The sequence below is a fragment of the Jatropha curcas genome, chromosome 1 (assembly GCF_041381405.1).
Source record: "Jatropha curcas cultivar XTBG-Jc1 chromosome 1, XTBG_Jcur_1.0, whole genome shotgun sequence".
Lineage (NCBI taxonomy): Eukaryota > Viridiplantae > Streptophyta > Magnoliopsida > Malpighiales > Euphorbiaceae > Jatropha > Jatropha curcas.
The window spans coordinates 33,311,301-33,333,057 of record NC_143151.1 but is presented as its reverse complement, the minus strand read 5'-3'; the positions used below and the strand labels follow the sequence as shown (position 1 = coordinate 33,333,057).

General features: G+C 35.5%; 5 protein-coding genes across 11 annotated transcripts; 2 read left to right on the top strand and 3 right to left on the bottom strand.

Annotated features, from left to right (window-relative positions):
• The first annotated feature begins 480 nt into the window (after positions 1–480).
• Positions 481–5,571, top strand: LOC105631414 (nuclear transcription factor Y subunit A-3). Of its 4 annotated transcripts, none has more exons than XM_012213522.4 (7): positions 482–754; positions 2,169–2,220; positions 2,306–2,532; positions 3,040–3,149; positions 3,215–3,286; positions 4,373–4,543; positions 4,689–5,571. In XM_012213522.4, the coding sequence occupies exons 3-7, from the start codon at positions 2,412–2,414 to the stop codon at positions 5,061–5,063; spliced, it is 849 nt and encodes a 282-aa protein (XP_012068912.1). In that variant the 5' UTR covers positions 482–754; positions 2,169–2,220; positions 2,306–2,411; the 3' UTR covers positions 5,064–5,571. The 4 variants fall into 4 exon arrangements, with proteins under 4 accessions (XP_012068914.1, XP_012068912.1, XP_012068910.1 ...); XM_012213520.4 differs by having other exon boundaries at positions 483–754; positions 2,354–2,532; XM_089725710.1 differs by lacking the exon at positions 482–754 and adding an exon at positions 1,535–1,557 and having other exon boundaries at positions 2,354–2,532.
• Positions 5,572–6,984: 1,413 nt separating this feature from the next.
• On the top strand, positions 6,985–10,953 carry LOC105631416 (PHD finger protein ALFIN-LIKE 3). 3 transcript variants are annotated; one of them, XM_020678218.3, is made up of 5 exons: positions 6,985–7,338; positions 8,149–8,181; positions 8,892–9,120; positions 9,641–9,782; positions 10,452–10,953. In XM_020678218.3, the coding sequence occupies exons 1-5, from the start codon at positions 7,239–7,241 to the stop codon at positions 10,713–10,715; spliced, it is 768 nt and encodes a 255-aa protein (XP_020533877.1). In that variant the 5' UTR covers positions 6,985–7,238; the 3' UTR covers positions 10,716–10,953. The 3 variants fall into 3 exon arrangements, with proteins under 3 accessions (XP_020533877.1, XP_012068916.1, XP_012068915.1); XM_012213526.4 differs by having other exon boundaries at positions 6,990–7,338; positions 10,449–10,953; XM_012213525.4 differs by having other exon boundaries at positions 6,991–7,338; positions 10,446–10,953.
• Positions 10,954–11,264: 311 nt separating this feature from the next.
• Positions 11,265–13,049, bottom strand: LOC105631677 (uncharacterized). Its single transcript, XM_089725730.1, is given in 3 exon segments — positions 11,265–11,996; positions 11,998–12,165; positions 12,384–13,049. Coding segments are annotated over 3 exon segments (1,404 nt in total). The 3' UTR covers positions 11,265–11,426.
• Positions 13,050–14,511: 1,462 nt separating this feature from the next.
• LOC105631417 (uncharacterized) lies at positions 14,512–16,272 on the bottom strand. 2 transcript variants are annotated; one of them, XM_012213527.3, is made up of 2 exons: positions 16,042–16,272; positions 14,512–15,794 (listed from the first exon to the last, which is right to left on the bottom strand). In XM_012213527.3, exon 2 carries the CDS (start codon positions 15,743–15,745, stop codon positions 14,720–14,722), a length of 1,026 nt encoding a protein of 341 aa, XP_012068917.1. In that variant the 5' UTR covers positions 15,746–15,794; positions 16,042–16,272; the 3' UTR covers positions 14,512–14,719. The 2 variants fall into 2 exon arrangements, with proteins under 2 accessions (XP_012068917.1, XP_020533946.1); XM_020678287.3 differs by having other exon boundaries at positions 14,512–15,789.
• A 1,817-nt stretch (positions 16,273–18,089) lies between these two features.
• Positions 18,090–20,344, bottom strand: LOC149499422 (uncharacterized). The gene is made up of 2 exons (XM_089724679.1): positions 19,722–20,344; positions 18,090–19,481 (listed from the first exon to the last, which is right to left on the bottom strand). Exons 1-2 carry the CDS (start codon positions 20,313–20,315, stop codon positions 18,696–18,698), a joined length of 1,380 nt encoding a protein of 459 aa, XP_089580805.1. The 5' UTR covers positions 20,316–20,344; the 3' UTR covers positions 18,090–18,695.
• Positions 20,345–21,757: the final 1,413 nt, after the last annotated feature.

Sequence of the window (21,757 nt, the reverse complement as noted above, 5' to 3'; positions counted from 1 at the left end):
ATATATGAGATTAATTTTGCTTGAGGTATTAATTATTTCTTTCAATAAATATATATTTCTAACATTTTAAACTCCTATAAATATATAGTTAAAGTTGCTTTTAGATAGTAATATTCATAAATTAATTTAAGAATATCTCAAAGAAAAGAAAATAGAGAAAGGAATGGATAATGGGATATTATTATATTTTTTATTAATAATTTAAAATACTAGTATAATTGTCTACAAGTAAATAGCGCCTGAAAAAAGCAGAGCACAGGTGAAAAAACGAGGGCGGCTGAGGGTATTAAAGGGAAAGTAAAAAAAAATCTGAAACTCTGAGTGGAAATTTAATACAAAAGCATCACCATTAAACGACAAAAACAAAACTACTTAATTACCAATTATAACCTTAAAAAAAGAAATTAAAATAATAAAAAAAATAAAAAAATGAACATCAACATAAAATGGACAAGAAAATTTGGAGTAGAAGGTGATGGTGGTGGGGTTGGAAACTGTGATGATGATAAGGAGATAGGAAGAGAGGTTTTGAGAAATGTAAGCAGGTACTGAAGCCATTAAGCAAAAGATTAGAGAAAGAAACAAAGGAAGTGGGTTTCTTTTTTCTTTATATATATATAAATATATAGAGAGAGAATGAGTTAGTGTGGCGTGGGGGGTTTTGGGGTGAGGACTGAGGAGGAAGATATGCACAAAACCAAGCCAACATCAATTACCACTGACTGTTTCTCTGCTCTTTACCAAATCCAAAAAGGTCTCTCTCTTCCTACCTGTGCTCTTCTTGGCCTTTCTACTTCTTTCATCTTCTCAGTTCATTGTTTTGTCTGATTTTCTATTTTTTTTTTGTTTTTTCTATTCTGTCTTGTGATTGTTACTGCGTTAGTAGTGAATCCCTGTTGTATGTTATTTCGTGTTTGATATATTATATAACATTTTGATGCATAAGACGGTGAAAGGTTGAAATGGTGGGTGTTAGTTTTTGGTAAGAAAAGTTTATTCTGGTTTATTGTTCTGCTTTTTTGGATTACTGTGTTTTGGGTATTCTTGTTTCAACTTTCTTTTTCTTTTCCTTTTCTGTTGTGTTTTAGATTTCATTTATGGGTTTTGCATGTGTGGTATGGGTTAATATTGTAATTTGGGAAATTTCCATGAAAGGTGCTACTCTTGTATAGAAGATCACATTCAACTTTTTTCCAGTTGACAATTTTATGTTTGTGAAAGATCAGTTTCTTTACTCATTGCGGTATTCAATTATTTCCAGAGACATTTTGTTATCTGCTATGGATTTTGATTGATATTCCTTTTATGTGTTCCCCCAATTTTTCGGATTTGGGTCTTGCATGAAAGGGCTGGCTAGGTCAATCTGTTCACTTTTCCCTTTGATGGCACTCAACTAGTTCCTTTATGTTAATCAATTTTCTGCTGTTATTTGTGCTTCTTCAAATTCTTATTCATGCACTTCACATTTAGTTTGCATGCATTTGATTTTCTGTCGGCAGTCTTTTTGTCATTAGATAAAGTCGGGATCTCTATGTTGATGATGTGGATACCAAAGAGGTACAGATATAACAATTTTGATTGAGCAATTTTATTTATCTATTTTAATTCAATTTTAATCTTGAAACTAAATTTTTGGGGCTCTCCTCGAATATTGGCTATTCTGATTTATGAAAAGTGGTTATGTAGAGATTCCTAGTCCTTGGCAGAGGTATATGCTTAACTAATGTGCATATACTGAGAAAAGTATGTTTTAGGGCTACTGGTTCTTGATAAACTTCCAAGTTTTGAAGCTTATATGGAGACATTCTAATATTTGTTTCTCTTGTATTAATGCATCTGCTTAAAAGAAACATTCTGTTAGTTTTGACTAAATAGCATGAAGCCCACGTGGAGCTGTTATAGGAGTTCTTAACTATAGATTTGCTTTGTTATGGGTCAGAGAGGTGGAGAGTCTAGCATATGAGTGGTATATTCTGTTCATGTCTCGGTCATTTACCTCTTCAGATTCTTCTCAAACTGCCTTTTTTTTTTTTTTTTTTTTTTTTTTTTCTGACTTTGCTTGTGCTGGCTGTCCTGTCTAAATTAGAGTTCTTTATTGTAATGCTACAAATTTTCACATGCCGTTCAATGAATCTTCAATCATATGGAAACTTTTGCTTGGATTTTAGGTGGTCAATAAGGGAAGCTAGATTCAAGCTTAAGGTCATCTTCAAAAATCTAGTGAGTTTCTGAATGCAATTTGAGATATTTTGAAGTATATATTAATGAAAATGAACAACTTTTCTAAGAAAGATTCTGATATCAGTTTTGCACATTCAAAATCCCCATATATTATTGGTTGCCAATCATTAAGGAATTCTACTGAATCAATAGTCGAACAAGCATCTTTGACTGCAAGTTTAGGCTTATAGATGGGGGTTCCACAACATTTTCATGGTTCCAAAAAATTGACCTTTCAACTTCAAGATCAGGATTCTTCTTCAACTCAGTCAACCAGTCAATCTTACCCTGAAGTAGCTAGCATTGAAGAAGGTAATGCATGTGGACAAAGCATAATTTCAACACAATTGGTTTCTTATATCAGTCCCCTATATACTTTATTGTTCAGTTCTCAGTGCAGGTTCTAAAGGTTTTTTTTTTTTTTTATCCATTGCTATTGCCGTATGCCGTTCTTTGTTTCGTAGTGACTAAGGCATGTTTTTAATAACCAAAGTTTCTTATGGATGCTTTATGCGTTATGTTTTACCTGAATAAATGCATATGCTCTAGTCCTGCAGTTGACCATTTTGACATTCTGAATAACTGAAGTAAGAGAGGGTAAGATATTTTAAGCAATCATGTGTAAAAGGTCGTTGGTACCTCAACACTTTGAGTTGGGTTTGGAACAATCAGGATGTATGTGCATGTGTGTATCCTCTTTGTCCATTCGTTTGGCAGATAGACTTTGACTTTTTCACCTTAAGTTCCTGGGTTTGTGCGCTTGCTTTGTAGCTTGGCCAAGTAAGTGTTTAATTTCATTGTTATCATGTGCTTGGTTAGGATTTAATGATTCTCATGAGAAAGCTGAGGGAGGCCACATCAAACTAGCGTCATCAATGGGAACTCAGGATTTTATCTTCCCTTCACAAGTTGACTATAGCCAGTCCCTTGTAAGTTGGTACTTGATTGTGCTTTTGTGGTTTATGAGGATTAATCTTACTTTATGTCATCTCAGGGTCGATTTCCTATCCATTTTGCTGAACCTTATTATGGTGGTTTACTGGCTGCTTATGGTCCACAGACAATGGTAAGCAACTTACACTGTATTTCTGCTTCTGTCCTTTCCTGTCTCTATCCATCACTTTTGATTTTATCCACTCCACAACCAAATTAAAGAGAGAGTATTTATCTGAGTAGGATCCCTTCCCTATATTTATGATTCTTCAACAGTTTAAAAATGTCAATGCCTAGGCATGATATATGTTGTCAGCATGCGTGTTTTAAGTAACTGTGCAATCATTGATTTTAATATCCAAGACTAAGCCTATATTCAGGTAATAAAAGTCATTCTGTTTACTTGTATTAGATATCAGCATGGAACAATTTTTTTTTCCGATGGACATTTGGGGAATTTCTTCCTGTTGTGATAGCAGTTAGATCTTTTCAGAACCAATTAACTTGTCTAATATTTTTTGGTACCCAGTATGATGCTCCTAAAATGAACATAAAGGAAACCCAGAAAACACGTTCAAGTTCATTGTGTGATGGAGACTTCAAAACCATCTTGTGTTCCTTGCCCAAATGTTCCGTTTTAACTTTAGATGTTTTATCACCCGAAAGAGTCTACTACTGCGGTGCCACCTTTGGTTCCTTAGACTCTAGACCGTCTTTTTTCTTTAGTAGATTTCTGCGGCATCAGTGTTTATTTGGCACTTTAAAAGTGATTGTACAAAAATATACAATGTTGACCTTTGATATTCTTCTATGTTAAATAAGAGGTCTAAGGAGTATGATGCCATCAGAATATAATTTATTCCTTCAACTTAGCATCTTCTTTACTCTTATTCTTTTGTGCTTTTCTTATTTTATTGATCCTTTAAGGTTGGAAAAGTTCCTTTACTCCCACCATTTGCTTTATGAAGCTTGATTTTTCAGAGCATTTATGCAAAATGATTATACAATATGAGAATAACTGCTTGTGCATACAGATGAGCCCAAGTGTCCAACCTGTGGATTCTACAATCCTATGGTGTAACAGATTTTGTTTTCCTCATTGTATCATTATGACCTTGAAATTGCATTTAAAAAGCATGCAATTACCCCTTGTTACTAGACAATTATGTGTTCTCTTTGTTACTCTTTGATGGGATTTCTATCAATGAAATGCCACCAGATTCATCATCCCCAGGTGTTTGGAATGGCTTCTGCGCGAGTGCCACTGCCTCTTGAATTTACAGAAGATGAACCTATTTTTGTCAATGCTAAACAGTACAATGCAATTCTCAGGAGGCGACGGTACCGTGCCAAGCTTGAGGCTCAAAACAAACTCATCAAAGCTCGTAAGGTACGTGCTTTGTGTATTTGCCTGTTTTGTTAACCATCCATAACCCCACTGTGCCATTTTATGGATGGGCAATTTTGGTGCTTTTGGTTGATGAACTGTTTTTTTTTTTTTTTTTTTTTTTAATGTCATTCTGAAATTTCCACAGCCATATCTTCATGAGTCTCGGCACCTTCATGCACTGAGGAGGGCTAGAGGATCTGGTGGACGCTTTCTCAATGCGAAAAAGCATCCGGAGTCTGGTATTCCCACAAGCCATGGACTGGATACTGCAGGCTCAGGCGAACTTCATTTGGCTGGAAATATGTCAGAATCTGAAGTTCATCAGCCTGAAAATCACAGAGATGGTGCTTCTACCACTTCTTGCTCAGATGTCACAAGTGCTTCCAATAGTGACGACATCTTCCAGCAGCCGGAATTCAAGTTCTCTGGCTACCCTTCTCACATTATTCGGTCCATGCAAGGGCGCTCTGGTAGTATGCATGGTAGTGGAAGCCATCACCATGTTTCCGTCCTTCTGTGAGAGAAGAGGCATGCTTCAGCAGTCTGTGTTTGGTACCAATCAGAAGACACAGCTGCTAATATTCCCTTGGGAAGTCATCCTTGGCTCAGTTAATTTGTGTTTTTTCTTTTTGGGTTCATTGCTTGCAAACTTAAATTTTCAGAAACCGATGATCTGACTCGACTGGTTTATGCTGTTCTTTTTGTGGTTGCAAATACATGTGCATTGAGGAGTTATGGAGATTGATGACAAATTCAACATGATGCTACTTTGGGTGCAATTCTGCTTGTTTGTCAATGTCATCTTAGTTTTAATTTCTAGAGTACTTACCTTGGAGGGCTTAACTCCTCTCAACTTCTTGTTAAATAATGATTGATTTTAGTACTTTGTTGCTGAATTGGTGAATGTATGCCAGTCCTCCAAGGGATTGGAATTTCGAGTGTCTTGGATTGGATGTTAGCACATGTTATTTCTCCCATCTATGTGTTTATGGAAGTACTAGGAAATTGAATTTGATTTTTCTTTTTTATAGTTTGAATCAAACCCTAATGTTACATGTTAAAAGGCGTTTCCTTTTTTTTTTTTTTTTTCAAAAATATAAACCAGTTTAAAGTGGTTTTGAGATGTATAAACCAATTCTAATGCTGTCTTGAATTGACTATTGTTTTTATTGGAAATTTTGTTTTATGAATATGAAAGTTTTTTATCTTTAAAATGTACTGCTCACTATATTTTTGTTAATGTTTTTTCTACAAATGTTAATAGTAACATTCTTGATTTTGATATCATGAGGAAATCAAAATCTGTGACACCATAGGATTCTTCTATGTTGATTTTTTTTTTTTTTCTGTACAAAGAAATACATAAAATTTCTATTTTATAAAATTTGTATTTTAGAACAAAAAATTTATTTTTAATAATTTAAAAAAAATATGAAAATGGGGTGTCAAAAGCATTAGAAGTGTGGGTTAGTTCATTAAATTTGTAATCGCTAATAACTATTATGGTTAATAAATGATGAGTGGTGAGTGATTGCTGATGTGTGTTACTGTTAGTTTTGGTAAAAAATTTTAATAATTGCTGAGTTAAAATATAATATGATTATTTCAATATATTATTATATACTATATATATATGTGAGTTTTTTTTTGAAATAAATATATTATTTATATATTTTTCATGTGTTATATAATATTAATTAATATTTTTACGATAATATATACTGAATTAATTATTTTCAAATAATTATAAATAAAGGCGTCACATAAAAATATTAACTTACAAAAAAAATATTGATAATTATTTTATTAAGTTAGGGCCTATTCGACCATATGCTCCATTATTTATAGCATTAAGTAAGTGCTTATTGTTTCAGGAGCAAAATATAAAATGTTATAAAATGCTAGAAAAGTAGTGGTCAGGTGCCAATTACCAGCTACTAAATTTAATATTAATTGCTATTACAACAGTTAATAACTATTAAAATGGTTAACGACTATTAAAATATAAGAACAATTCTATTAACGCGCTACTAAAAGAATTAATATTAATAACGGTTACAACGGTTAAATATTACTAAAATAATTAATATTACAAAAAAACGCAAAATGCCGATAAAATAGCTAATAGTACCGAAAAAGTCCAAAATGCTAATAAGCACTCACAAATAATAGAAAACAGTTTTAGAATGGAACAAATAATTAATAGCAACTGATGCTGATAGAGTCTTTTCAAAAAAAAAAAAAAACTGATGCTGATAGAGACTTCTAGTTCTAATGACTATCAGTTGCTGCGGATTAAAATCCTTACAAAATATTTAATATAGTTATTGAGTATAAATTAACTCTTGAATAGCCGTTGGGTGCAAATCAGTTACAATTATGACTACGATATTTAAAACAAACCCTACTAAATTAATTGAAATCCAAATTTTTTTGGGATAAATGGAGATTCAAACACGAGTCATGATTCAAATCGATCACTTCAACTCCCAAAACAACCCTGCTAAAGCTCTAAAATTCCTCCTCTGTCCTTTGTCTTGTATATTTATCTAAACCCCTTTCGTAATCAAAATCCTATATTTTATTTGCATTTTGTTTTGACCTTCTCTTTTAGAAAAAAAAAAAAAACAAACGAAAAGAAAACAGTAAAAATTCAGTTTCAAATTTCAATACAGAGAAAGAGAGTGTGTGAGATATGGAGGGAGGAGGAGCGCAGCAGAGCAATCGTACTGTGGAACAGGTTTTTAGGGATTTCAAGAGCCGGCAATCCGGCTTGATTAAGGCCTTGACTACTGGTAATCTAAATTAATCATCAAAACAAAAAAAAGAAAAATTATAACTTTTTTTTCTCTTGTTTGTCTTTTCGTTTGAATTTTGATTCGTTCCATTTACTGGAATTGAATTTTACAAAATTGTTCCCTGTTTGGTTTGTTAATTTCATGCCTGGGTTTCGGTGAAGAATTTATGTTGATTTATTTATTTTTTTTCGAATTTTCGTGGTACTTCTGCGTTTTGAGGTGGCGTTTGGTTTTCATGTTAATTGCTTTGAGGAGCGTAGTGATTTTGGCTGTGTCTCTTTCTGTCTGGCTTAAAGAAACGACACGGAATTCATTAGTTACAATTTTGTCTCCGTTTTTTTCGTTTTTTCCGGGAAAACTGAAGGATTTATCGTCGCCAGTTTCCCCTTTGTTTCTAGCTCTGTTCGAGTTAGCTGAGGGGAAAATTACAATACGGCTTATGTATTCACTGTGTTCCAAGTCAAATTCTTTCCGTTTGGTAGCTGAATAAATCCAGGGAGTTGGGAAATAAATTTGAAAGGAAAAGTGAGAACTTTCGGGTGAAAAATGGCTTTAAGTGTACCATCTTAGAAGACTTAAGAGAATTTGGATTCTTTAAAATTGTGTAGTCTGTAGACTCTATACATATTTGCTAAGAGCTATTTCTGATTTTTAATTTGACCTACATTTTCTCAGCAACAAGCAAAGAAATAACGTTTTATGTTTGAATTCTAGTGAGTCTTCGGAGCAATGTAGTTTTTTGGTCATTGAAATTAATTATTCTGCTGTGTTTTGATTGTTATATGTGTATTGGTTTTGTTTTTACAGATGTTGAAGAGTTCCATAGGCAGTGTGATCCAGGTGGGATGGGCTTTTCTTCTCTACTTTGAATTACTCAATTTCTTAATTCCTTTGTATTTATTTTGTTTATCTATTCTTGATTCGTGTATGCATTGTTTGTTATTGAAAGGCAAAGGCTAATGAGGTTACAGGGGTTCTTGATATTATTTGTGAGGCCTCGAAATACATGAATATGAATCATAATCCATCCATTCGGAAACAATATGCTGTGCAACAAGCAAATAGGCTATATGGAGCAGATGCCATCAATATAGTGTTGAATGACGGTTATTAATTATTATGTTGAAGGGAAGGAAATGCACTGAAACTGTTGTTGGTGTAGGCGGTCTTAAAATTTATACGTTATCCATCAATTATTGCGTGAGGGTGCAGGGGTTACTGATTCTATTTTTGTTAAGTAATAATATGATCGACGTAGCGATTTTCAATTCTCAAAGACAGGCAGGCATGGGAGGAGGGAGAGAGGAAAAATGTCTATCTAATTCTAAAATTTCCTTGCATGCAAAACATAGTTACCAATAAACTATTAGATTTTGGCACCTTATCTACGATTTGAGTTGAAGCATTTATTTTTTTTATTTATTTCCGTTGCTTCTAACAGTTACAATTCTGGAGTTGGTTTTAGCTGTGTGGTCTTTTCCACTTCTGGAAAAAGGAACACTTAATACTATACTGTGGTCCTTATAACTTATCTTTCTATATGAATCCAGAGAAGGAGAATCTCTGCTTGTATGGCTTTCCCAATGAGCAATGGCAAGTCAGTTTACCTGCTGAAGAAGTGCCTCCAGAGCTTCCTGAGCCTGCGCTTGGTATTAACTTTGCAAGAGATGGCATGCAACAAAAGGATTGGTTATCCTTAGTCGCTGTCCACAGTGATGCATGGCTGCTTTCTGTTGCCTTCTATTTTGGTGCCAGATTTGGTTTTGATAGAGCTGACAGGTATATTTACTTTCAGTTGAATAATTTTTATCTGCTATTTTAAGGTCTATAAGTAGTGAAAAACTGAACAGGCTCAATGGTCACTTGGGCAAATATTTCTGCAGTCAACTTCAGGTCTTGCTTAGGTTGGATGACTTTCTAAATCATGACATGACATGGAAATGGTATCTGATTGTATGTTATTTGGCTAAGAGTATTTTGTGTCATTTTGATCACGCCAAATAAATGATCCATCATTCACTTTATTCTTGATCTTGGCTTCATCTGTTTGTGGATAAAGAATGTGGGATTCGGCTGCAACATATTTTCTTTATTATGTCTGGCCACAATTAAGGCCTCATGAGGACGAATAGAAACTCACCTGCACACAAATGGGTTGAGTTGGTCTAATATCATGCACCTATTTGTGGGTCTGTGTTTTGCCGATTCTGGTTTTAGATTAGACTGATTAGTTAATATAATGCAGCAGTCACAGAATTTTCTATGAACTCATTACAATATTTTCTTAATTGTTATACAGGAAACGGCTTTTTAATATGATAAATGATCAGCCAACTATATATGAAGTTGTGAATGATGGTGGTGGTCCAAAGAAACAAGTGAAAGAGAAGTCATTTGTCTCCAATCATAGTAGCAACAAATCCAAGTCAAACTCCAAAATGGTAAAATAAGCTTTCTTTATTCTAATACTTTGATTTTATTCCTTTGGGAGTTTCCATAAAAAGCCTATCAGTGTGTAGCTTCTTTTATCAGTGTTGACAAACAATAACATGCTACACTTTGGTTCTCATGGTCAGAACAAATCCATTTGAAATGTTTAGGTTTAAAAAGAGTCTTTAACTAGTCAGCAAGTAGACAAATAGCTTTTGTTCTATATTCATAAAGAAAAATGATAATTCTTTTTCTAGTTTCTCTTGAGCTGCTGTCACAAGGCTCAAGTGTCACATGACAACTTGCATTTAGTGATTGTTAAATGTTCATGGCAATTCAGGTATCATTTGCAACTTCATTTATTGTTTGTGTTGTTGGAAATATGATTGTACATATTAACTTCTTCGATTACTTGATTGGGGTAGTTTAAATAATCAAATGTCTAATAACTATATCCTGAGCATACATCAACATCTTGCCATAATTTTTTTACGGGTGCCAGTCACGTTTTTGGGGATTTTTCTTTTCTCCATGTTCTCTAAAGTAGGCAACCGTTGAATACTAAACTAATGCCTGGGAATGTTGTTAGGCTAGACCTCTAAAACGGGTAGTATTAACTAATATTAACTAATATTAACTGTTTTCTTTTCTTCTTTTAATGCTTGATTGAGTAGCAGCAGCAACAAGAATCTCAGGGAAAGTATTCGAAGTTGTCACAGCCAAAGGATGAAGATGAGCACTTGGTTGAGGAAGATGAGGATGAGCATGGAGACACATTATGTGGTGCATGTGGTGATAACTATGGAGCTGATGAGTTCTGGATTTGCTGTGACGCCTGTGAGAGGTGGTTCCATGGCAAGTGTGTGAAGATCACCCCTGCTAGGGCCGAACACATTAAGCAGTATAAATGCCCATCATGCAGTAACAAGAGAGGTCGCTCCTGATATATATCTGAGGGCTGTGGTTCTCCGCCATAGAACTCTCTTTAGCTGGACTGCTAACTGCCCTGTCAATCAGTTGGTTTCTTGGATTTATTGTTTGTTAGTGCAATGTGTTAATGGGTAGATCGAAATGTTGATGACTAGTTTCATCTAGAGCACTCAGTTTCCAATATATGTGTATTTTAATTAGAAACATCTAATTATCTCTTCCAATTTAATAGGAAATCTCGTTAATAGTTCACATCTTTTCGTATACTGCTTTTGATAGATCTATGATACCCTATTTTACTGTATTATGGATGTAAATGGGTTATGATACCCCATTTTACTGCATTATGGATGTAAATCGGTTTGGTCCATGGATCGGCGTAGATCGGGTTTAAGTAAGTCTTAACTCCTTAATTTTGTATACTTTATTGAGAGACTTTTCCACAACTAGACTGTTCAGAGAAGGTAAGCTTGAAAACGTCAAAGCCCCCAACAATCCCTTCCTTACTCGTATCTCTTTGTGAGGGCAAATAGATGAAACTTAAATTTGAAATAAGAACTAGCTAATACAAATACTAATCCATTCTTCATTCTCTTTTATTATTTTTGCATTAGAAGACAAAACAACAAGATGTTGAATATGCTAATACTTGTCCATTCTTCAATTAACAAAACTGAAGAAGAACAATTAATGACTTATTATGATACATTTATATCAAGAATTCCTCAAACACCAGCTGCTCTCTGCTCCACTGGCACCTTCAGTATCAACTTGGATAGCTTCATCACAACCCTGAATGAGAATTTCATTGTACGGATAGCAGCAGTAAACATTTTCTTGATGAATCGGAAAAATAATTTAACGGTGTGATGAACACCGATAACCGTAAGTAACACATACCAGAACCATAAATAAGTTGTAACAAGATAATCAAATGCTTTGTCCTCTGGTGCTCTAATTCATTTGAGGGAGACAATATAAGAGGCAGCCACAAAGAACATGGCGATACACATTACCATCAGCAAAAACCAAATATAAACCCTGCGATTGAGAGGAATTCCACTCATAAGCAAAAGCATTGTGCTTACAGATGCCGTGAAGGTGACAGTGTTGTTTAAGACAAATTGATGGAATCTTGTTTCATCAGTATAGGCTGATAATGAAGTTCCTGCCTTGCAGATTTTACCTCCTTCTAGACAATCTTTATAATCTGTCTCCCAAACTCCACCTGGTGGGCTTACTGCAGCTTGAAAACCCATGGCTGCAATAACAGTCGCCACCACCATCAAATTACCCCAGCATCTTCTCCAGCCAATCATCTTGGTCATTTACCTTCTTTATCCCATTATTAACCCAGGTTTGTGTTGCAGATCCATTTTTATCATCTGGGTAGCTTCTCCAAATTGTATCAAAGGCATCCGCTTCCACTTTTATTTGAGGTATTGAAAGCAAGTATTTTATTGTCTATAGAAACAAGCGCACACACGGACACACACAAAACTAAAAATCTCAATGAACTTGGAGCTGTGTTTATCATACGAACTTTAGTCAGAGCCTAATTACTGTAGTTATATCTAGGATAGTCTGTTGCAAGTTTGAACTCCAATTCAGAGCATTGACCCCAAAAATGGAAAATCAATTTTGGGATAATTGATTGAAAACTTGAAAGTAAATGCACATACCTCCATCTGCTTCATTGTTACAGCTAAATGCAAGATAGTGCTGCCATGGTTATCCTGCGAGTTAAGGTATTCATCATCATCATCACCCAGCGATGTTACCAACAATTTGAGAGCCTCCAGATGGTTATATTTAACACACAAGTGAAGAACTGTTTCCTCTCCTTGTAGTTTTGCTTGTGCTGACTCCGGGCAGGCGCTGATCAGTTGATGTGTGATCTCAACTCGTACTCTCATTGCAGCTAAGTGAAGAGGAATCCTCCCATATTGGTCAGGAACTAAGCAAACATCAGTATTTATACTCAACAAAGCCTTAACAATCTCAGTATGGCCTTCTGCAGAAGCCAAGTGAAGAGGAGACTGTCCTTGTGAGTTCAACTCAGCCGAGAGATTTGGTTTCTGATAAAGAAGAGCTGCAGTGAAATCTACGTGGCCAAGCAAAGATGAAATATGCAAAGGTGTTTCTCTAAAAGAGGAGATCGAAATTCTATCGGGCATGAGCGGATCTCTTTGCAGTAACATATACAGAGTGGCTGTGGTGCCCCTAATTGTTGCTTCATATAGTTTCTTTGTGTAGTCTTCTTGAGATTCTCTCTCCATTATTGCTCTTTCCTTACAGCTAGTCCTCCAAATTCCAAAATGAAAGGTTTCTGTTATGGCTACTAACATAACAAGTCCTCTCACAGGCTAGTGATAGAGACTAGGAATCATTTTCTTTCACCAGGGATTTCAGAAGCAGTACTGTATGAATATGATGGGATTTGACCTGACCATGGATATTACATTTCTTCGAATTTCCTTCACCATTTCAAGGATTGAATTAATTTTCTTTCCCTTTCGCTTATCTTATTTTCCTTTATCTCTAATGCAAAGTTAATTTTGCATCTTCATTAACATCAATTTTTATATTTTGAGAGTTTTGTTCTATCATTCTTTTCCTTTTATTACTATTGATATCTTTTATTTTTATACTTTCAATTATTCATGAAATGTATGGAGGGTCGTGAGCACTGTATTGAAGGATCCCGTGGCCGATTAACGACAATGGCCACTCTAATTGTCGCCATAACCGGGCGGTGTTTGGCCACAAAGCGAATGGTAGTTCTGGCTGCATAAATGGTGATAATACCTGTTTTGCTGGAAAGTTCAAGCTCCGCTCGGCTTATTTACTCCCTGATAATATGGACAATAAAATAGGATTTCCACCAAACCTTGGTATGTGAAAGAGTAGTTGATCCGTTTGAAGTTGGAAGAGCAGAAGGTGGTGGACGTGGATCGGTAAATTTTGATGTTTGTCTGCCCACTAACACTCAACAACAAAAGCCCTATGATGGGTGGCCCAGATTAACACTCAACACCAGAAGCCCTTCCTTACAAGTCTCTAAATACATAGATTCTCAGGTTCATTTGGTCCTGACTCCATAATGCAACCAAGTGTTGTTTTGAAATACTCGGCATGAAAACCGGTTGGCAAGAGAACCTAACTTTCAGTTATTCAAATACAATCCTCTATAGCTGGACTATCTACCCAAGTTTCATTATTGGAGATTGGGAAAATTTAGACTACCACTTGCAAAGCATGAACTAAAAAGAATATGGAAACCAGTTGTATTTTGACTACAATACGACATGGAGCCATGGAGGTCATATTTCAATGGCCAATATTTAGGAAACAACAAATAACCTGAGAATAGGCACTTGGCAGCATATAAAGTGTAAGTGCCTAAATAACATACTAGTTTCAGATTTTTGAGTGATTACCATTATATAAAGTAGGATATGATGGGCCTTAACAAACTTATTGTCTGCAAATTCCGAATCCATCCAAAAAAGAGGTTGCCCCACCACTAACACTACTGTTATCCACAAGTAAACGCAACAAAAATTCAATAACCTGAACTTTTCTTGGCCTCCATAAAAAAGCTCATCAGTAGAATTAGAAAGAAGATTCATTCACTCTTGTAAAATATGTTCTTTCAATCCAGGTCAATCTTGAAATTCTGAATTATTAAAAGTAGAAACCCAAGCAAAGAGCTTTGGTCATGCTAACCATTAGTTCATTTTATTCCTGGTACTTTTATGCCTTGCAGAAACCAGAAATTGCAGATAATCAGATGTTATAAAACATTAATGAGAAACAGAGGAAGAACAAAACTTTTTTTATATAGTGAAAACCTGCATGCATTTACATTAAGCATATCCTTTAGGCAGGCAGGGTAATGAAAAGAAAGCGAGGAGGTGATGAACATAACTAAATTTAGAGAAAGTGGAAAGATTTTAAACAGAGATACAAAAGAAAAAACCTCCATTTCTTTCTTCACATTATTTTTTCTGCAATTTTATCCTTGCAAAACCTCTTGGTTCTTTGCTGATAGCCGTTTCAGAAACTCATAGGTGGTGATCATTGTTGTTGCAGACATAGACATGGAAGCCCACCTTGGCCCCAATCCTCTGTAACAAGCCATCCAACCGCCTTCCTTAACCAAATTTCTGACAGTTTGACCAATAGTTGGTCCACGCTTCCCATTTTCTTCACCATCCAAAACTTGCAATCTAGTCTTGATTGTATCAAGTGGCATTGTAATTAAAGCTGAAACACCACCTGCCATGGCTGCACTGACTCCCTGAACTGCCATTACAGTTTTAGAATCCGGTCTCAAAGCATTAACCCCATTATCATTCCCATCCTCATCTTTCTTACAAAAATAACACCCAATACCACCCCAAACCATCCTTTGAGCAATAGAATATGAAGCCCACCAAACTGCATTAGATGGTGCATATGTCAAAATTGATATCCCAAACCCCCTATACAATCCTTTTGCTCCATCAGTTCGTATAATTTTCCTAAACGCATCAATTCCGTTTGCATATTTACAAGATGATGCATTTCCTCCTTGAACCATAAGCCTTTGGCTCACAACATCAACTGGGGTCCAAACAAGTTGTGCAGCCATAGCTGCACTTAACCCAGCAGCAGCATTTGCAATTGCAGCTGCAGTTGCCTCTGGAAACCCCAATCGAATTGTAGCAGTCCCCACATTACTCTTGGTAACCTCAAGCGCCGTCATGTAAAGTGCTCTAGCAGGAATTGTACCCATCAAAGAAGTACCAAATCCTCGATATAAAGCTCTAAAACCCTCATACCTGATGATACCAAAAGCGGTCTTGATACTGGAAACCTGAGATTGGGAAACTTGTTGTCTGGTTTTCAAAACCACCACAGGATATAAAGTAGCTGATACTCCTGAAAAGAGCGCGGCACCAAGGAAGAAGAATTTTGATTTATCGAGCATTTGCCAATCAATATCGGCTGGAATATGAATTTCTTTCTCGGATTCGTCCTCCGCCGCGCCCAAATTCATGTTTTCCTCTTTCCCAATATTCACAATTCAAAATCTTTCTTATCCTAAACTGTACAAAAAAAAAATTACAAAAAAAAAAAAAAAAACAAACTATACAAGAACAAGAACGTTAAAGATATGATACAAAGCTACACAATTTATAATTTTTGAGATGAAACAAAAACAGAAGTTTATATTTGATCAAATTGATTGCGAATTTGCTGTTTTTTTCCTCCTGTGGAACCAGGTTTTAGATCGTAGTCGAAATAAAATGAATGGATCTAACATTGATGATGTTGTTTCTTGACTGTCCTTACCGGAGATTGAATCATCTTCGCCGCCGTCGGCGACTGGAAACTCTCAGCTGGAAAGTTCGGATCTTTGCATGTGTCTATAAACGCAGCTGTGCAGAATACATATTTACAAGAGAAGAACGAGAAAGAGAGAGTTGTGGGCGACCGGAGATTACAGAGGCTCTAATTAGGTAAAGAGTTGGAGAAGATAAAGGAAGAGAGCAACGGACACGTGGCGGTCACGGGTTAGGGTTTTTCGCTTTGTCCGAGTCTATTAGTGAGCGGGCTGATCGAGGGATTCTTTTATTCGCTTTTAAAATGAAGTTCTGAGATCGTAAATGTTAACCGTTGATCTATGGGCCTACACTGTAAGATATAAAATTCAGGGTTCAGATCTCGTTATTCACCTACGATATTGGACAATGTAACACGCTAACAAATCTTTCTTTATTGTCCGAGAGCACGTTAGCTGACGTGTGAATTTGTGATCCCTATCCAAAGAATTAGCTGAGGTGTTATTCATTGCGGGAGGGCACTCCTCCGCCTCCTGTGGAGCTGATCACTGGTATGGAGGTAAATTTCAAATCTATTGATTCTAGACTAGGTTTCGTGGATTTGCACACGGAACACGGGACAGTACACAATGTCAGCCACATGAGCAGAAATATGCCACATCAAAATAACACGTCATTATTAGTACCAACGTGGTAACAACATGATTCCTAAAAACAAGCAGGGTCATCAACATGTGACGCGTCATCTAAAGTGTCCACGTGTCATAGGTTCAATAAGTCAGCAGTTAAAGCCACGTAAGCAAAGTGTCCAGTTCCACGTGGCATCCAGATTACTGCCATTCATCACAGGTCTGCCACATAAGCACAATTAGCCAGGTCGGTAACTGCCACATAATCTTATATGGCATCCACGTTTCATCATTTCAACCACGTGAAAAAGTAGTCACTTATAAGTCCACGTGTTTGCCAACTATCAACACATCATCAACCTTTTGCCATGTGTTATATGCCACGTCAATGAAGAGGTCCCAGCTGTTGTGCACGTCATGAACCATGTACATGATACGCCAGCTGATGTATTCTACGTACGCACCACTTTGCCACTTGTATTACGCGTCGTTCCCATATGGCCACATCAGTAGTGTCATATGCTGTACCGCACCATTAGTGTGCGACCACGTCGTCAACTAGGCCATTTCAAGCTTTTCTCCCTTAACTGGAAAACGGCGCGAATCGTGAGTCGCAAAGAGAGGGAACTCGCAAAATCTAAAGTCCAAATTATAAGAGAAGATTCTCCCTCTGGTTCTTGAAGGAATTACCGAATTGTTTAAACTACAAGACTCTCCCCATAATTTCTGTACTAAAAGTATTTGATCTGTGTCTGCAATGGCTTAAAGGATTCGAAATATGCTACGAAACCTAAATTGGTTAGAAACGTGAGATCTCGTGTCACGAAATCCTTGGCCTCTCCGCCGTGGCTCGAATCGGAGAGGACTGTATCATCGACAGACGACCAGCTTGTACAAGACTACAACAAGCTTTGCTTTCCGTCTGCAATGGCTCCAAACAATAAAGTCCAAACTTTTCTTTGTAATCCAAATGACAAATCGAATTATGTGACTTAAACTAACAACAATAACTCAACTAAAAATCCAATTTGAAAATTAATTTACACAGAAAAATGAATCAAAATTAATTAAACATTTATGGTTCATCTGGATTTGTTAGGTGCTGTAGCCCAAACTGCTTTCCGCAACTGCAGCTCCTCAACTTTTTTGTGATCCAAAAGAGAAATCGAACCACATAACTTAAACCTGATAGAGTAATAAGTTAAGATAATATTTACAATTTATTTGTATTTAATATTAGCTGTATTTGTAACTGTCACTAAAAGATATACATGTAAATTGCTATATATTGTACCTATCATGCAATACAGAATACAACAAAAGAATTCTCAAACGTGTAAACCTCTAGATGGTATCAGAGCTCTAAGGCTACACGGCATCTTCTCATCTTTCCCTCTGTAATTCTGTATTCGTTCTTCATCTTTATTCAAAAAAAAAAAAAAAAAGTATGGGGACAGAGCAACTGTCGTTTCTTCTTCTCTCACCTCTACTGTTTCTGCACCTGCTTCTTTTTCTTCTGTCCAAGCTCCCAATATAACTCAGTTCATCTCTGTGAAATTGACCTCAGCTAATTATTTGCTGTGGAAATCCCAAATTCTTCCCCTTTTGTATGGGTATCGACTTGCTGGTTATATCGATGGATCTAAGCCTGCACCTTCTCAGTCGCTTGACAATGGTGTGACAACATTGGTGCCACGTATTTGTCAGCAAATCATGTATTTCATGCACGTACTAAGCATTTAGAAGTGGATTTTCATTTTGTCCGTGACAAAGTCAGTAAGCGAGAATTACAGGTACAATTTATTTGTTCGAAAGATCAACTAGCTGACATTCTGACGAAACCTCTACCTCGGATTCGACATCATGCCTTAATGCACAGTTTGACAATTCGAAGCTTCATTCCGCAAGCTTGAATTGAGGGGCCTGATAGAGTAATAAGTTAAGATAATATTTACAATTTATTTGTATTTAATATTAGCTGTATTTGTAATTGTCACTAAAAGATATACATGTAAATTGCTATATATCGTACCTATCATACAATACAGAATACAACAAAAGAATTCTCAAACGTGTAAACCTCTAGAAAACCAACAACAAAAATCAAACCAAACCAACCATAATACCACGTATTACCCCACCAATCGCTAATTTCTCGAAGAATATGATCTGGAGTCACCATGTCCAACGATATTACATAAGCATTTGCTGCGGAAAACACTGTACCACACATTAGCACTGTCAAGACCCATGTGCAGAACTTATTATGGAAAGGGAATCCACTAATAGTCAAGAACACAACAATAAGTGATCCAACAAAGGCAACACTATTGTAAATCAAGAACAATTCGAATGCTGATTCGTTGGTGTAACCAAATACTGCTGTTCCAGCAAAACAAGGATACTTTTTGCAGCTTGAACTGCCTTTACCCTTTGTATAATCTTCTTGCCAGACACCACCAGGTGGGTTTATAATGGCTTGAAAAGTCATCGACGCTATTAGAGTTGCAACTGCCATTAATGTGCCATGAGTATCCTCAATCCAGTTATAATCATGATTCCCCAAGTATTTCTTCATCTTACTGAACCATGCTTTTGGTCCTGATGGTGATTTAACGGGAACTGTAACATTTACATCAGGTTTTACTTGTAGGAGTGTTCTAGCTTTTTGTGCTCCTGATTCTATTAAAATGGCTCGAATTTCAGGACTGTTGAAGTCTCTTGGAGAGTTGTCTAATATATCCAAGGCTGTGAAACCCATTCTATTTGTGGTTTTTACTTTTTCTTTGATAATGGGCACTGAGAGCATGTACCTTATTGTCTGCACAACAACAACACTAATTAAGCTTAGTCCCAAACTAGTTGGGCCGGCTGTATGAATCCTTATTGTTTGCACAAAAAAATATTTTAGCTACACTATAATAATATGTTCCCCTTCGTTGTATATAAAAGTATGCCTGCAGGAAACATTTTTATGAGCAAAAAATTGAAATCAATAGAAATTCTTAGGTTTGAAAATCTGTTCTGCAGTGCAGAAAATTTGCTTTTATATGAAATTCACCTCTAATTGCTTCAGCATGGAAGCTATATGAAGGATGGTGTTGCCATCTTGATTTCCCTTATTGACAAGCTCATCATCTTTGATATTTTCCACCAACAGCATCAATGCGTCCAAATGGTTATATTTTACACTCAGATGTAAAACTGTATCTCCATCAAGCAATTCCTTAGTGGATTGAGGACATGCATTGATCAATTCTTGAATAATCTCAACTCTGCCTCTCATGGCAGCCAAATGCAGAGGAATTCTACCATCTTGATCACGAACCAAACAAACATCATTATTTGCACGTAACAAAGCTTTCACAATCTTTACATGGCCCTCTGCGGAAGCCAAATGAAGTGGAGAACGTTTGAGAGAGTCAAACTCTGAGGCCATTTTAGGACATTTTTCAAGAATAGCTCGAGTGAAATCAAGGTGGCCACGTAAAGATGTTATGTGCAAGGGAGTTTCAGTAAAAGAGGAGAGTGAAATTTTATTAAGAATGAGTTGGTCTGTTTGAAGCAATTTGTTTAAGCTTTCCACACAGCCTCTCATAGCTGCTTCATACACTCCTTTTATACTATCATCTTCATCAAACTTTATGATCTCCATTCTCTCTTTATTCCCAATGGCCAGTTACTGTTGTTTCTATATCGGGTAAGAGGCTGAACAGATTTTTATAGTTATATAGACATGCGTCAGCAAAATATAATAAAGGGTTTTAATCTGACTTTCAAAATACTAGTATAAAATTAATTAATTTATGGCTATAGGTACAATTGATTCATTTTTTTAACAAGTTTGGATATAATTGAAAATTTGTGAAAATTTAGAATTTTTTTTTCTGATTGCAATTGGATCAGAGGTTTAAATTTTTTGAATCAGTGATCTGTAATATTATTTTTCTCCTTGGAATGTGATTCTAAGAGTACTCGTGAAAAAGAAAAGTACGAAATAAAGAAAGATTACATGCTGATTTGTTGGGTAAGGAATGTCACCCTCTTTCTTTCTTTCTTTTTTTTTTTTACACTGCTCGCCTAAATATAACTTGTTTTGTCAAAATATTTTTTTATTTGGAATAATGTTCAATTTGTTTTGGACAAATTGTTACATACAAATCCCCGTGACTTGCCTCAATAATAATATGTTATTATAACTTATTATTTATTTTTTTAATAAATAAATTTATATTTTATAATGATATATTGGAAGAAAAAATAAAAAGAAAAAAAATTATAAGGATCAAACATTCAAGCAAAACACATATAAAAAAATATTGATTTTGGATTTTTAAAGTTAGAAAGATGCCTATCTATCAATTCCTTCAATTTCAAGTGCTAAGTATGTGCCTTGCTAAGAATCAAGAATCAACATTCTGAAAAGAAGAAGAATAAAAGAAAATTAATTTTTGAAGTTCATTTTCCCACTATCTACTGCTTGATTCTTTCTCTAAATAACTATCAATTCATGTACCCTCTCTATCTATGGTGGTGGTTTTGTTGATCACATGATAAAGTGGTGGCTATGGTCTATGGAGGTTTTGGCAATTGATGGGCTTAGTGCAAAATCAAAACTGAAGTGGATGATAAGTACTATCAAGGAAAAAATGGAGGGTCTGTTTGTCCTTTTATTAAAAATTAACAACAAAGTACTATTTTATTTTTTAAACAGAAGGATTAAATAATTTAACTGGTTTAAATATCAACGATAAATTAGTTATTTAATCAAAATACAGTACTAGGTAGTAATTAAGGTTAAAACCTTAAGGGCTATAGGGATTAAATGCTCCCAAATATAAAATTACATTGAAATAAATGAATTATGTTTAGTTACTTATAAATTTTTCAAATTATAACATCAACCAAATTTTATTATAAGTCAATTGTATAAAAATTACTCTTTAATTATGAACAAGGAGTTGATAGGTGATAAACAACCCCAATCAGAGTAAAGATGAGAACACTAGTTCAATTCCAGGAAGTGCACATGCTAGAAGGGCCAAAAACCTTTTCAACTGTTAAATTTATTATCGATTCAGCTGATTGCTTATGTTT